The sequence below is a fragment of the Salmo trutta genome, chromosome 26, assembly GCF_901001165.1.
Source record: "Salmo trutta chromosome 26, fSalTru1.1, whole genome shotgun sequence".
Classification (NCBI taxonomy): domain Eukaryota; kingdom Metazoa; phylum Chordata; class Actinopteri; order Salmoniformes; family Salmonidae; genus Salmo; species Salmo trutta.
The window spans coordinates 18,308,633-18,324,242 of NC_042982.1; the positions used below are offsets into that span (position 1 = coordinate 18,308,633).

General features: G+C 46.3%; 1 protein-coding gene across 1 annotated transcript in view; it reads left to right on the forward strand.

Moving 5' to 3' along the window:
• Positions 1–717: 717 nt before the first annotated feature.
• LOC115163314 (FRAS1-related extracellular matrix protein 2-like) overlaps positions 718–15,610 on the forward strand; it is a 96,768-nt gene continuing 81,875 nt past the window's right edge. The window contains exons 1-4 of the mRNA XM_029715092.1: positions 718–4,953; positions 5,162–5,411; positions 5,559–6,258; positions 8,751–8,840. Of these exons, the coding sequence (XP_029570952.1) occupies positions 872–4,953; positions 5,162–5,411; positions 5,559–6,258; positions 8,751–8,840 (5,122 nt within the window). The 5' untranslated portion in view covers positions 718–871. The remainder of the gene's footprint in view (positions 4,954–5,161; positions 5,412–5,558; positions 6,259–8,750; positions 8,841–15,610) is intronic.

Below are 15,610 nucleotides of genomic sequence, written 5' to 3' on the forward strand. Positions count from 1 at the left end.
CCTAATATGTTTTGGACATTTGTGTTTAGGCCTACTGTCAACTAATTACAAAAAAAAGAGATTCAACGGGCAATCTATGATTGCTATATACATTTGTGGACGTTTAAATACCCATATGCCTATCTATACCCATGGATTCTTTGAAAAAAACGATGTATACATGCCTCATAACCTTAGTTCAATTGTGTTAAAATATAAGCTTGTTTTACTCCTTTGTTTGTAAACAAAGTAACTGTAAACAAACACTGTATCGCCTCAAAACATGGTTAAAACGATCATTTTGATCTCGTGGATGGTCAGTCCTTGTATCCATAGCTCTGACTATGAAATTTGAGTGGTTAAATGTCTCCAGCCCCATCACGCAGCTATTTACCAAATCAGTGGCGGGGTGCCTGACTGCTTTGTCATTGTTTTAACTGCAGATTGCCCGTTTAAGGTAAAGTGGTTTATTAAGGCCTACCTGACTGCACACATCATTCCTATTCAAGTTTAAATGGATTTTTCGGTAGAATTTCGCACCTTATTCAACCGGCTTCTTCAAATCCAATCCATGCACTAGCGTTTTCGGGTTTTGATTGACATCTTTCCCTTCCATTCAAAAATCAATAAACGCATTCCAGCCTAAATATCCTCCAATCGGCGGACGATAGGGCGTATCTCTCACTCCGGGGTTCCAAGTGTATGAAGTTTATCCTGAACAGAAGAGAGCAGCGGAGAGAGAGAGAGAATGGTACACCTCAGCGCGGATGCGAGTAAGATATTTATCAACACTCATTTTATACTCTCATAACTTTAGCTGCACTGCTCGTATTTTTTTTCTGGATTTTATGTGCAAAATTCTACGCGTCTTTGCATTGGCTTCTCTCTCCAAATGGCTTGGATTATTTGTCCGCTGTTGCAACGCCAAGGGACTGGTACTGGCGCTGTTTTTGTGCTCTCTGCTTTGATCGCGGTGATTGTGACAGGGGACTCCGCTGCGCAGGTTTTCGACAGTTATGGATTGTCATACGCATTGAGATCGGAACTGTCAGAGGATGCTATATTGGTGGCCAACAATGGAATACGCGTGCCTTTCGGGAGAGCAGTGTTCATTGATCCTATCAATGATCTGGTAATCCAAGTACAACCGGGAGACAGATGTAGTATTACGGTTCTGGATAACGACCCGCTCTCCCAGAGGCCCGGGCAGCTCTCTCCCAAAAAGTTTCCCTGTGAATTTGGTCCCAATGACGTAAAGTATTCTCACTTCGGGTCCAGAAGCCCCCCGCGGGATAGGGTGAGGCTACAGCTCAGATATGACACTCATACAGACACCATAATCATCCCGTTTATGATGGAAGTGGAGGTGATTTTCACACAGTTGGAAGTGTTAACCAGAAACATGCCTCTGACTGTTGACAAACTGCTTGGCACTAGTAACCCCATTGACAGTAAGATTCTGGAGTTCACCTATGATAGAAGTGAACATCAGTGTAAAATAACGTCTCTCTCTAGTGGCAGTGCATTGCCCAGGTATGGAAAACTTGTGGATGAGGGAAAACTTGGAGAAATGGTGGATTGTGATGAATTTATTAAAATGAATATCCGTTATCAGCACACTTCTGCACACAAATCACCCAATAGAGATTATTTCCCAATGATTGTGGAATTACAAGATAAAGAGGGTAATCTGCTGAAGCAGGAGTTTTTCCAGATGATGGTGCGTATAAAGGATGGAGAGGAGAACACGGCTCCTAAACCCAGCTTCGTGGCCATGATGATGATGGAGGTGGATCAGTTTGTCATGACAGCCATCACCCCCGACATGCTGGCTGCCGAGGACATTGAGTCTAACCCTGACAACCTTATCTTCAACATCACCTCCCCCCTCTCCTTCGAGGAGGGGTACATAGTCAGTACAGATGACCGGAACCTGCCCATCACCTCTTTCTACCAGGGAGACCTCAAAGAACTAAAGATAGCCTACAAGCCTCCGTCTGTGGACTCTGAGACAGAACGTATCTTCCAGATAGAGTTTGAGGTGGTGGACACTGAGGGGGCTGTGTCTGACCCATTTGCCTTCATGATTGTAGTGAAACCTATGAACACGCTTGCTCCAGTAATCACCAGGAATACGGGTCAGCTTCTCTACGAGGGTCAGTCCAGACCACTGTCCAGCTCTCACAACCTAGAGGTCAGTGACGAGGACAACCTGGATGATGTCAAGATCACGGTGGTCGACGGGCTGCGGCATGGCCAGCTGACAGTGCTCGGGTCACGCAGGAAGTTCTTCACCCCGGCTGATCTGGACGGGGGCGTGGTCATCTACCAGCACGACGGCAGCGACACGTACAGCGACAACATTATCTTCCGGATGACGGATGGGAAGCACGAGGTGGAGTTCCTGTTTCCCCTGACAATCGTTCCCACGGACGACGAGCCGCCCATTATCAACGCTAACACGGGGTTAATCCTCTTCAAGAACCAGATGATGCTCATTTCGCCACTCACACTCAGTGCTGCAGACATCGACTCTGAGGACTCCACTATCAGGTTTACCATAGAGGCACCGTTCTCGCCTATAGGGGAGGTGCTGCTGAGGCAGTCAGAGGCCCCAGAGGACCCCTCCACCTGGAAATTCAATGCTGAGGATGAGCTGTATGAGAAAGAGGTTACAGAGTGGCTGCAGCAGGATATCACAGATGGGAAGTTGTTTTACAGACACACAGGGCCTCACAGCGCTGACACAGTCATGGACCAGTTTGTATTCCGGGTCCAGGATGATAACGACCCCCCTAACCAATCAGAACAGAGCTCGTTCATCATCAAGGTTCTGCCCGTGGATGACATCCCCCCTGAGCTGTATCCTGGTACCACCCTCCAGATGACCGTACACGAGTACCAGCTCACCTACTTCCGTAAGAAGTTTCTCCGTTACACTGACCTGGACTCAGAGGACAGAGATCTGAAGTACACCATCACCCAGCCCCCGACAGACACAGACGAGAACAGCCCTGTGGTACTGGGGTCTATTGTGTTAACAGAGAGTCCAGACACTGTAGTGACTGAGTTTACTCAGGCTCAGGTCAATCACCATAAGATATCATACAAACCACCTGACCTGGAACTGGGGATCACAGCCCATGTTCTGCAGTTCCAGTACACGGTGGAGGATACGTCAGGGAATACTGTCACCGGAACGTTCTCTATATTCCTGCAGCCTGTCGACAACAAGCCGCCTCAGATAACCAACACTGGCTTCACTATATTAGAGCGGGGAACGCACAAAATCACCAGAGCTGAGCTGGATACTGTGGACTTAGACACGGACAGTAGCCAGATCTCCTTCACTCTAACTCAGCCCCCTCAGCACGGCACGGTCCAGTACACCTTCACCGACCTGACCAAAGGAGACGCGTTCAACCTGTTGGACATCGCTAATGACAGGATCTCTTACATCCACAACGGAGACGAGTCCACCAGCGATTTCTTCCAGCTGGATGTCAGTGATGGCGTCCATGTTGTGACCATCACCATCAGGGTTACCGTGAAGCCCATTGATGACGAGACCCCGACCATCAGCCTGCCGGCCGGAACCATCGGCTCCTACATTGATGTCCTGGAGAACGGAGCCACTGAGATCACGACTAAAGTCATCCAGGGGCGGGACGAGGACACAGACGACCTCCGTTTGACCTTCATCCTGGAGGACTCACCGGTTTTCGGGGAGATCCTGGTGAACGGGGTCCAATCAGGAAGCTTCACCCAGGCTGACATCATCAACGGACTGGTGGTGTATGCCCACACCAGCGGAGAGATCGGCCTCACCACTAAATACGACTACTTTAATCTGATGCTGACAGACATGTCTGATGAGTGGACGGTAGGGGGCAACAGGGTCACGGGGGTCAGGGTTCAGATCACCATCCTCCCCATGGACAGCCAGGCTCCAGAGGTGTTCGTAGGCCCACAGTTCACTGTCGTAGAGGGAGAGAAGAATGTGATTGAGATTTTTCACATTAGCGCTGATGATATTGACACTCCTAATGACGACCTGCTTTGTACCATCATCGTCCAGCCCACGTCAGGCTACGTGGAGAACATCTCCCCGGCCCCAGGCTCAGAGAAGTCCAGGTCTGGGACAGCGATCAGTGCATTCACCATCAAGGACATCAGACAAAACCACATCTACTACGTCCAAAGCATCCATAAAAGAGTGGAGCCGGTAGAGGACAGGTTCACGTTCAGATGCTCCGACGGCATCAACTTCTCCGAGAGACATTTCTTCCCCGTCGCTATCATCCCGTCCAATGATGAGAAGCCAGAGATCTATATGAGGGAGTTTGTCGTCATGGAAGGGATGAATATCGTCATCGACACACCCATCCTGAACGGAGCCGACGCGGACATCCCCTCGGACAAACTCACTTTCATCATCACCAAACCACCAAAGCACGGCTTCATCCTCAACCAGCTGACAACCGGCACTGTCACAGTTACCAACTTCACCCTGGACCAGATCAGGGAAGCCTCCAGTATAGTGTATGAACACGATGACTCGGAGACCAAGGAGGACAGCTTTGACTTAATCCTGACGGAAGGTAAATATACAGTGGAGAAGACCATCATTGTTATGATCATCCCTGTAGATGACGAGACACCCAGGATGGCCATCAACGACGGTCTGGAGATAGAGATAGGAGACGTTAAAGTGATCGATAACAACGTTTTAAAAGCCACCGACCTGGACTCTGAGGATAGTACTCTGACGTACGTTGTTCGCTACGGGCCGGGCCAGGGGTTGTTACAGAGGAGAACCCCTTATGGGACGTTAGAGAACATCACAGTGGGGATGAACTTCACCCAGTACCAGGTGGACCAGGCTCTCATCGTCTATATCCACAACGGGCAGGAAGGAATCCGGGACCTTATCAAGTTTGACGTGACAGACGGGATCAACCCTCTGATCGACAGGTACTTCATTTTTACAAATGTGTTTATTGAGGTTTTCAAAAATACAAACAATATACTACAACTACAACAATAGAATAAACAACTTGAAAAAAATGATTATGATTCTTGCTACTAGGTTTGACATTTCAGTTTGTCAAGGTGTCTCCTAATGGATCGTCTTGCAATTGTTTGTTTGTTTATTTGTTATATTCTTTTTGTCTTTTGACAGGTACTTCTACGTGACGGTGGGCGGCATCGACATGGTGTTCCCTGACGTGGTCAGTAAGGGGGTCTCTCTGAAAGAAGGCGGTAGAGTAACATTGACCACAGACCTGCTCAGCACCAGCGACCTCAACAGTCCCGACGAACACCTGGTTTTCACCATCACCAGAGCCCCACAGAGAGGCCATCTGGAGTGTACTGATGGCCCTGGAATGCCCATCTCCTCCTTTACTCAGCTCCAGCTAGCTGGGAGCAAGGTACTTCGATCTTGTGTTTTTTTTAACTTTGTGTTATTCTCAATAATTTTTTTAAATACTCATGATTTTATCCTTTGTTTTTCTGTAAACATTTTCAATGGATTATTGTTTTGTCTTTTCATGTGTGCAATTTGTATTATAATAAAGGTGTACTACATACACACGGCCGATGATGAGGTGAAGATGGACAGCTTTGAGTTCGAGGTCACCGACGGTTACAACCCTGTGTTCCGCACGTTCCGTGTCTCCATCACCGATGTGGACAACAAGAAACCGGTTCTAACAGTTCACAGCCTGGTGGTTAACGAGGGAGAGAACAAACTCATCACGCCCTTCGAGCTGACCGCAGAGGACCGCGACACGGCTGACCCCCTCCTGAAGTTCACGGTCACGCAGGTCCCTGTCCACGGTCGCCTCCTCTTCAACAACACCCATCCCGTCACCTCCTTCACCAAACAGGACCTGAACGAGAACCTCATCAGCTACAAACACGATGGTACTGAGTCCTCCAAGGATTCCTTCTCCTTTACCGTGAGTGACGGGACGCACACCGACTTCTACGTGTTCCCAGACACCGTGTTCGAGACGCGGCGCCCCCAGATGATGAAGATCACGGTCCTGTCGGTGGATGACGGGGTGCCCCAGATCGTGGTGAATAAAGGGGGGCCCACCCTGAGGGTGTTAGAGACGGGTCACCTGGGGTTCCTCATCACCTCTAAGACTCTTAAGGCAGAGGACAGGGATAGTCTTCAGCTGTCTGTTACCTTTAAGATCACCGTGGGACCAGAGCATGGATACCTCATCAACCTGGGTACAGGCAACGCTACCGTCACCACATTCACTCAAGGTAAGACGACCGTTACTTTAAATAAAAAGTTATACTCTACTATACTTTAGTCTTTTACAAATACAATATAACTTTATTTTCCAATGTGTTTTTTTTTTCATTCTTCATAAGCTGTTGAGCAGATCTTATTTAGAGCTGTAGCGCTGTTGCCCTTATAATGGATTAAGAGCTTACTTACCTGTATAATGGTACTATGTAACTACTGTAGTATGGTCATTGGCCGCAACTGCACAGTGGTGTTCAGAAATTAAGCTTAACTTGACAGAGAAATCTTTTGTCTTTCTAGAGTCGTCCATGAATGGAGTTCAACAATTTCTTCAAACAGAAAAATAGGGTTTCACAGGGCAGTGGTTTCTCCTACCCCAAACCTCATCTAGTAAACTTCTACAGAGTATTACAGCTCTTGAGTAAATACCAGCAGATTTGACCTTACATGAAGGTAGGGGGCCACAGACATGAAGAATAGAGAGTGAGAACATTAATACCCTGTCTGAGAGTGAGGGAGGCAGAGAGAGAGGGAGGCAGAGAGAGAGAGAGAGAGAGAGAGAGAAAGAGAGCGAAGAGAGAGGTAGGGAGAGATACAGTAGAGAGAGAGTGGAGGAGAGGGAGAGAGAGAGGTAGGGAGAGAGATAGAGAGAGAGAGAGAGAGAGAGAGAGAGAGAATGTGTTAACTTCACTCACAGTGACAGCATGCCAACATTTGTTTAAGCCGCAGAAATAGCTACCGTATAGAACAACTACACATACATACAGCCCAGTCTACATTACAAATTAAAAGGTAGGGTAAGTAAGTAGTAAGGAATGTATGAATTAGACCCCAATTGATCTCTATATGGCTGCATCCCAAATGGCACCTTATTCCATATATAGTGCACTTCTATGGGCTCTGGTAAAAAGTAGTGTACTGTACGGTATAGGAAATAGGGTGCCATTTGGATGGGACGTAGATCCATTCTCTCCTTTATTTACTGACCCCCATTCATCCCCATTCTCCTCCCGCTGCTTTCTCCTTCTGCAGACCTGTTAAATATTTCAGGCAGATCCATCGCTGGTAAACAGACAGTAAATAACTCTAGCTTATCCGGCATAGCCGGCGGCAGTGTCCCAAAACTGGCTTTACATTTTTATGAGCCGGCCGCTTTGAAGGGAAATGTTTTGACATCAAATATAGAAGATAGCAGTAATACACCTCACACCCTCCTCCCTGATCGCAGCCTCCCGACCTATAAAGAAGCCACTCCAGAACCAACCCTCCTCCTAGATAGTATCAGTCTTAAGAACCCACTCCAGAACCAACCCTCCTCCTAGAGAGTATCAGTCTTAAGAACCCACTCCAGAACCAACCCTCCTCCTAGAGAGTATCAGTCTTAAGAACCCACTCCAGCATAGCGTTGTTAGCGGATGCGGCAGACAGACGTGATGTGATGTGGTGTAGCTTCTGCAGTCTGCCTCTTCTTTATGGTCCCTGTCTTTCAGAAGACTAATAGATAGACAGACACTAAACAGCCTGAGTTCATTCAAATCTCCTCTCCTGTGTTCTTCTTCTTTTTTACTGGTGAGGCTTCATCCATATAAGTTGTCCAACAGTGTATAAATCAAATCAAATGTTATTTGTCACATGCGCCGAATGCAACAGCTGTAGACCTTACGGTGAAGTGCTTACTTACAAGCCATTATCCAACGATGCTTTAAGAAGTTTAAAGAAAATAAGTGTTAAGTAAAAAATTTAAAATAATTAAACAACAGCAGTAAAATAATAATACCGAGGCTATATACATGGGGTACCGGTACAGAGTCAATGTGCAGGGGCACCGGTTGTCGAGTTAATTGAGGTAATATGTACATGTAGGCAGAGTTAAAGTGACTATGCATAGATAATAAACAGAGAGTAGCAGCAGAGTAATAGAGGGGTCTGGGTAGCCTTTCATTAGCTGTTCAGGAGTCTTGTGGCTTGGGGGTAGAAGCTGTTTAAGAAGCCTTTTGGACTTAGACTTGGCCCTCCGGTACCGCTTGCCGTGCAGTAGCAGAGAGAACAGTGTATGACTTGGGTGGCTGGAGTCTTTGACAATTTTTAGGGCCTTCCCTCTGACGCTGCCTGGTTTAGAGGTCCTGGATGGCAGGAAGCTTGGCCCCAGTGATGTACTGGGCCGTACGCACTACCCTCTGTAGTGCCTTTCGGTCTGAGGCCAAGCAGTTGCCACACCAGGCAAGTAGGTTGTAGTAGTTCAGTGATATGATATGTGGAAGTAGTCTTAAGCCACATCAGAAAAGCTATAATAGAGAACTGTCTAACAACAGTTCATCACAGATATGCATATCAAATGTAATATTGTATTGTATTATGTACCCTGCCTACCATATCAGCGTTATTCATTTTCTCAGTCTTTCTTAGTCTATTAGGCAACATGCAAGGCATGAACTATAAATTCAAGCGGAATATGTTTCTAGACGAGTAGAAGAGTAAATCACATCAATCTGATTTTCTTTTTCAGCTGAAATTGATGACATGAAGATTTGCTATGTGCTAAGAGATGGTCGCAATGCTACGAGCGACATCTTCTTTTTCTCCATTGAGGACAATGGTAAGTCATTCTATAAATGTTTTACTGATGGTGCTTGTTTACATCAAGTAATACCACATCTAACCATTTCAATAGTTGAGGGGCTTTTTGTGAGCCAACGTTGTAGATGGAGGATTTTCCAGCTGTAGCCTAAACTTTTCAGTGAAGGAGAAAATCTAAGCTGCAGTAGATGAGTGCATTGGCATGAATGGGGCTCTAGATATAACATAGTGGAATAGAACCAAGCAGCAAGTAATCCCTTTAAACAACAACAGCAGTATATAAAACAACGTTGAAGTCCCCCCCGCTTGAAGTTCTGCTTGAGGGAGGCCAGATAGAGGACTCTGATGGAAATCTGTTTAAAACATGTCGACAAACTTTTCTTTAAGGCAGGAACTGTTCTTTGAGGCAGGAAGGAATCTTCAGTTGTTCCAGCAGCTTGTTGGGGCATGATTTTATCACGTTTAGCATGTAGGCCTAGAGTACTGTGAGGTTTCTCTAAGGGGGATGTGGAAGCAGGCTGGAATTGTATACGTTTGATCATTATGTAGCACAAGTCCAGTTCACAGGACTCCTGTTGAACACCTCTCAGCAATGTAATAAAAGTAACATTCATTGGGCCACTTGAATTAGCAGAAAAATACTCTCACTTTGAGCTCTGTCTGCGATGAGAGGCAGTGTCTGCGATGAGGGGTAGTGTTTGCGTCTTAAATTGCACCTTATTCCCTACATAGTGCACTACTTTTGACCAAAGCCCTATTGGCCCTGGTGAAAAGTAGTACACTATATAGAGAATAGGGTGCCATTCAGGATGTAGTTGCCGTGTGAGGCGGTGTAAATGGTGGTGGATGCGGCTGGTGCTTCATGATTAGTTTAAGTAGAGTGGCTGACAGTGTGTTCTTTCTTCTGCTCTTCCACGGCCGTGACGGTCTGATGGAATACAAAGAGGTCCTCAGACAAGGGCCTCTTTTCCCACAGGCTCTTCTCTGGGCCTTTAAACACCTCCTGTACACCCCCCCAACCCCACCCACCCTTACCCTTGACCTGGGAGTAATCAGGGGGTTCAGTGAGGTAATACACAGGTTATTACATCAGGGAGTTCAGTGAGGTAATACACAGGTTATTACATCAGGGGATTCAGTGAGGTAATACACAGGTTATTACATCAGGGGATTCAGTGAGGTAATGCACAGGTTATTACATCAGGGGGTTCAGTGAGATAATACACAGGTTATTACATCAGGGGTTCAGTGAGATAATACACAGGTTAATACAGCAGGGGGTTCAGTGAGATAATACACAGGTTATTACATCAGGGGGTTCAGTGAGATAATACACAGGTTATTACATCAGGGGGTTCAGTGAGGTAATACACAGGTTATTACATCAGAGAGTTCAGTGAGGTAATACACAGGTTAATACAGCAGGGGGTTCAGTGAGATAATACACAGGTCATTACATCAGGGGGTTCAGTGAGATAATACACAGGTCATTACATTAGGGGGTTCAGTGAGATAATACACAGGTTATTACATCAGGGGGTTCAGTGAGATAATACACAGGTTATTACATCAGGGGGTTCAGTGAGGTAATACACAGGTTATTACATCAGGGAGTTCAGTGAGGTAATACACAGGTTAATACAGCAGGGGGTTCAGTGAGATAATACACAGGTCATTACATCAGGGGGTTCAGTGAGATAATACACAGGTCATTACATCAGGGGGTTCAGTGAGATAATACACAGGTTAATACAGCAGGGGGTTCAGTGAGATAATACACAGGTCATTACATCAGGGGGTTCAGTGAGATAATACACAGGTCATTACATCAGGGGGTTCAGTGAGATAATACACAGGTCATTACATCAGGGGGTGAGATAATACACAGGTTATTACATCAGGGGGTTCAGTGAGATAATACACAGGTTATTACATCAGGGGGTTCAGCATCCCAAAATGGCACCATATTCCCTGTAAAGTGCAATCATTTTGAGCTTTTATCATAGAGAAGATTGAATGGGTTTTTATCATGCTGGTGATAGTCAAGCCGATTCAGAGTCCTTCCTGTTGCTGTGGAGTCAAGTTCAGTCAATGCCTGTATTATCCTCTCAGTTGGCTTAATGTCATGGATCTGCCTCTCTCTTTCTCTTCTGTATCAAATCAAATCAAACTTTATTTGTCACATGCGCCGAATACAACAAGTGTAGACCTTACCATGAAATGCTTACTTTCAAGCCCTTAACCAACAGTGTAGTTCAAGAGGAGTTAATTAAGAAAATATTTACCAAGTAGACTAAAATAAAAAGTAATAATAAAAAGTAACACATTAAGAATAACGAGGCTATATACAGGGGGCACCAGTACCGAGTCAGTGTGCGGGGGTACAGGTTAGTTGAGGTAATTTGTACATGTAGGTGGGGGTGAAGTGACTATGCATAGATAATAAACAGCGAGTAGCAGCAGTGTACAAAAGGGGGGGGGTTATGTAAATTGTCCGGTGGCAATTTTATGAATTGTTCAGCAGTCTTATGGCTTGGGAGTAGAAGCTGTTGAGGAGCCTTTTGGTCCTAGACTTGGTGCTCTGGTATCGCTTGCCATGCGGTAGCAGAGAAAACTGTCTATAACTTGGGTGACTGGAGTCTCTGACAATTTTATGGGCTTTCCTCTGACACCGCCTGTTATATAGGTCCTGGATGGGAGGGAGCTTGGCCCCAGTGATGTACTGGCTTGGTCGCACTACCCTCTGTAGCGCCTTACGGTAAGATGCCAAGCAGTTGCCATACCAGGCGGTGATGCAACCGGCCAGGATGCTCTCGATGGTGCAGCTCTAGAACCTTCAGAGGATTTGGGTACCCATGCCAAGTCTTTTCAGTCTCCTGAGTGGGAAAAGGTTTTGTTGTGCCCTCTTCACGACTGTCTTGGTATGTTTGGACCATGATAGTTCGTTGGTGATGTGGACACCAAGGAACTTGAAACTCTTGACCCGCTCCACTACAGCCCCGTCGATGTTAATGGGGGCCTGTTCGGCCCGCCTTTTCCTGTAGTCCACGATCAACTCCTTTGTCTTGCTCACATTGAGGGAGAGGTTGTTGTCCTGGCACCACACTGCCAGTTCTCTGACCTCCTCCCTATAGGTCGTTTCATTGTTGTTGGTGATCAGGCCTACCACTGTTGTATCATCAGCAAACTTAATGATGGTGTTGGAGTCGTGTTTGGCCATGCAGTCGTGGGTGAACAGGGAATACAGGAGGGGACTAAGTACACACCCCTGAGGGGCCCCAGTGTTAAGGATCGGCGTGGCAGACGTGTTGTTGCCTACTCTTACCACCTGTGGGCAGCCCGTCAGGAAGTCCAGGATCCATTGCAGAGGGTGGTGTTTAGTCCCAGAGTCCTTAGCTTAGTGATGAGCTTCATGGGCACTATGGTGTTGAACGCTGAGCTGTAGTCAAAGAACAGCATTCTCACATAGGTGTTCCTTTTGTCCAGGTGAGAAAGGGCAGTGTGGAGTGCGATTGAGATTGCGTCATCTGTGGATCTGTTGGGGCGGTATGCGAATTGGAGTGGGTCTAGGGTGTCCGGGAGGATGCTGTTCAAAAGCACTTCATGGCTACCGGCGTGAGTGCCACGGGGCGGTAATCCTTTAGGCAGGTTACCTTCACTTCCTTGGGCACAGGGACTATGGTGGTCTGCTTGAAACATGTAGGTATTACAGACTCGGTCAGGGAGAAGTTGAAAATGTCAGTGAAGACATTGACAGTTGGTCCGCGCATGCTTTGAGTACACGTCCTGGTAATCCGTCTGGCCCAGCGGCTTTGTGAATGTTGACCTGTTTAAAGGTTTTGTTCACATCGGCTACCTTAGAGCATTATCACACAGTCATCCAGAACAGCTGGTGCTCTCATGCATGCTTCAGTGTTGCTTGCCTCGAAGCAAGCATAAAATGCATTTAGCTCGTCCGATAGGCTCGCGTCACTGGGCAGCTCGCGTCTGGGTTTCCCTTTGTAGTCCGTAATAGTTTTCAAGCTCTGCCACATCCGACGAATGTCAGAGCCGGTGTAGTAGGATTCAATCTTAATCCTGTATTAACGCTTTGCTTATTTGATAGTACATCTGAGGGCATAGCGCGATTTCTTATAAGCGCTCCTTGAAAGCGGCAGCTCTAGCCTTTAGCTCGATGCGGATGTTTCCTGTAATCAATGGCTTCTGGTTGGGATATGTATGTACAGTCACTGTGTGGACGACCTCGTCGATGCACTTATTGATGAAGCCGATGACTGAGGTGGTGTACTCCTCAATGCCATTGGATGAATCCCGGAACATATTCCAGTCTGTGCTAGCAAAACAGTCCTGTAGTGTAGCATCCGCATCATCTGACCACTTCTGTATTGAGTGAGTCACTGGTACTTCCTGCTTTAGTTTTTGCTTGTAAGCAGGAATCAGGAGGATAGAATTATGGTCAGATTTGCCAAATGGAGGGCGGGAGAGAGCTTTGTATGCATCCCTGTGTTTGGAGTAAAGGTGGTCTAGGATTTTCTTTCTCTGGTTGCACATGTGACATGCTGGTAAAAATTTGGTGAAACTGATTTACGTTTGCCTGCATTAAAGCCCCCGGGCCACTAGGAGCGCTGCTTCTGGGTGAGCATTTTCTTCATTGCTTATGGCCTCACAGAGTTGGTTGAGAGCGGTCTTTGTGCCAGCTTCGTTCTGTGGTGGTAAATATATAGATATATAGATAATATAGATTAGAACTATCTTGGTAGATAGTGTGGTCTACAGCTTATCATAAGGTACTCTACCTCAGGCGAGCAATACCTCGAGACTTCTTTAATATTAGACATCACAGAACGCACCAGCTGTTAGTGACAAATAGACACACAACCCCACCCCTCGTCTTACCAGAGGTAACATCTCTGTTCTGCCGGTGCATGGAAAATCCCTCTAGCTCTATATTGTCCGTATCGTCTTTCAGACACGTCTCGGTGAAACATAAGATGTTACAGTTTTTGATGTCCTATTGGTAGGATAATCTTAATCATCGGTCATCAATTTTATTTTCCAATGATTGCACGTTAGCAAGAGGAATGGATGGCAATGGGAGTTTACTCGCTCGCCTACGGATTCTCAGAAGGCTGCCCGATCTGCGGCCCCTTTTCCTCCGTCTTTTCTTTGCGCAAAAGGCGTGGATCTGGGCCCTCCCTCCCTCCCTCCCTCCCTCCCTCTCTCTCTCTCTTTCTCTATCTCTCACTCTCTATCTCATCTTATAAACCATGAAGGATTTTCTCTATTCCCCTCTAAACACTGCAAGAGTTTCTCTGTCGGCTCTCTGTCTTTCAGACTCATTCATTAGCTGAGCTTGTTTCATCAGTCACTTGGCAGCCAGACAGGCACTCAACAAGGAGTAGGTGAATGTCAAATGCAGTCAATAATTGTTCACTTGCTGCTTATCTTTCATGAGTGGTTTTAGTAATGATCTGAGCAGTGCTGGAGGCTGCCTCCCCTGTGTGTGTGTTTGTGTTTGTTTGTGTGTGTGTTTGTGTGTTACTGCTTTCACAGCCAACATAAACCTCTACAGAAAGCATGCAGCAGCCGCAGCCCACTCACACACAGAACTCATTACAAGGCATTAGTCCTCTCATTTGCTTGACGTCGATTCCTTTCTCCCCTCTGTGGTAGAATGTTTGCGAAATTCCGAGCTTTCCATAATGCTGTATTACAAGACTGATATTAGTTCTTGTTTGCATGAAACCACAGGGCTATTCATTGTGGCAAAGTTGAAGTCTTCAGTTCCATAAATTAATGCATTCAATTGATAAATGATGCCACTTTACGCTGGGAATTGACTACATATTTTACCTGGCAGAGATGAGCTGACTATTGATGAGTTGTGTGATATAGAATGTACTGGGAGTTCTTGTCAGATGCATGCCAAGGTATGCTGGCACTATGAAGTTAATTCTATCCAGTGGGGAGAGTGTGCGTGTGTGCGTGCATGTATGTGCGTGTACTAGCCTATTTGTGTGTACAGTATATGTGTGTGTCTGTGTTTATCCAGGTAAGGTTGTACTTGTAAAGCTGCTCATAACCTTTGTACCGGTTAGAATTGGGTCGCTGCCAGATGCCGTCCCTGCTGAGTGATTGATGTCATCCCGAAAGGGGATGAACACTGCCCAACTTGCAGGGGAGATTTTGGGGGATTGGTTCTTTAGATAACCTAAATATGTGTGGTTGTTTTACCTAACTTAGTTGAATGCACTGACTGTTAGTCACTGCTAAATGCCCGTTGCTGTGCTTGACGCATAATTGGAACATAATGAAAAGAATAGGAGCTTAACCATTCATTTAATAAAGGAAGCACAGAGCGTCTTCAGTCTTGTTTTTGCAGTGGCTGAATCCTGAGCTAAAAGAGGTGACAGAGGTCACAGTCACGGAGGCGTCAGGCTTGTCAAGGTTTTGAATGAATAATCACTGAGGGTTCAAGTTACACACATTTGTTTGTGGCTTCTACTTCTCAGCTGTTTTCCTCTCCTGTCAAGGACACGCACACACGCACGCACGCACACACACACGCACACACACACACACACACACACACACACACACACACACACACACACACACAGATGATGCCCAGCACTAGGAAACTGCTTTAATTCCTTAGAAAGTGTCAGAACTGTTTTTAGACCAGGACATGATGGGGGTAGAGAGGGGAATTAGCACCTGTCATGTTTAAGCCGGTTAATTGTTGTGTTTTGGAGTTCCTTCACCTCTTCGTCTGTCAGGGCATTCAGG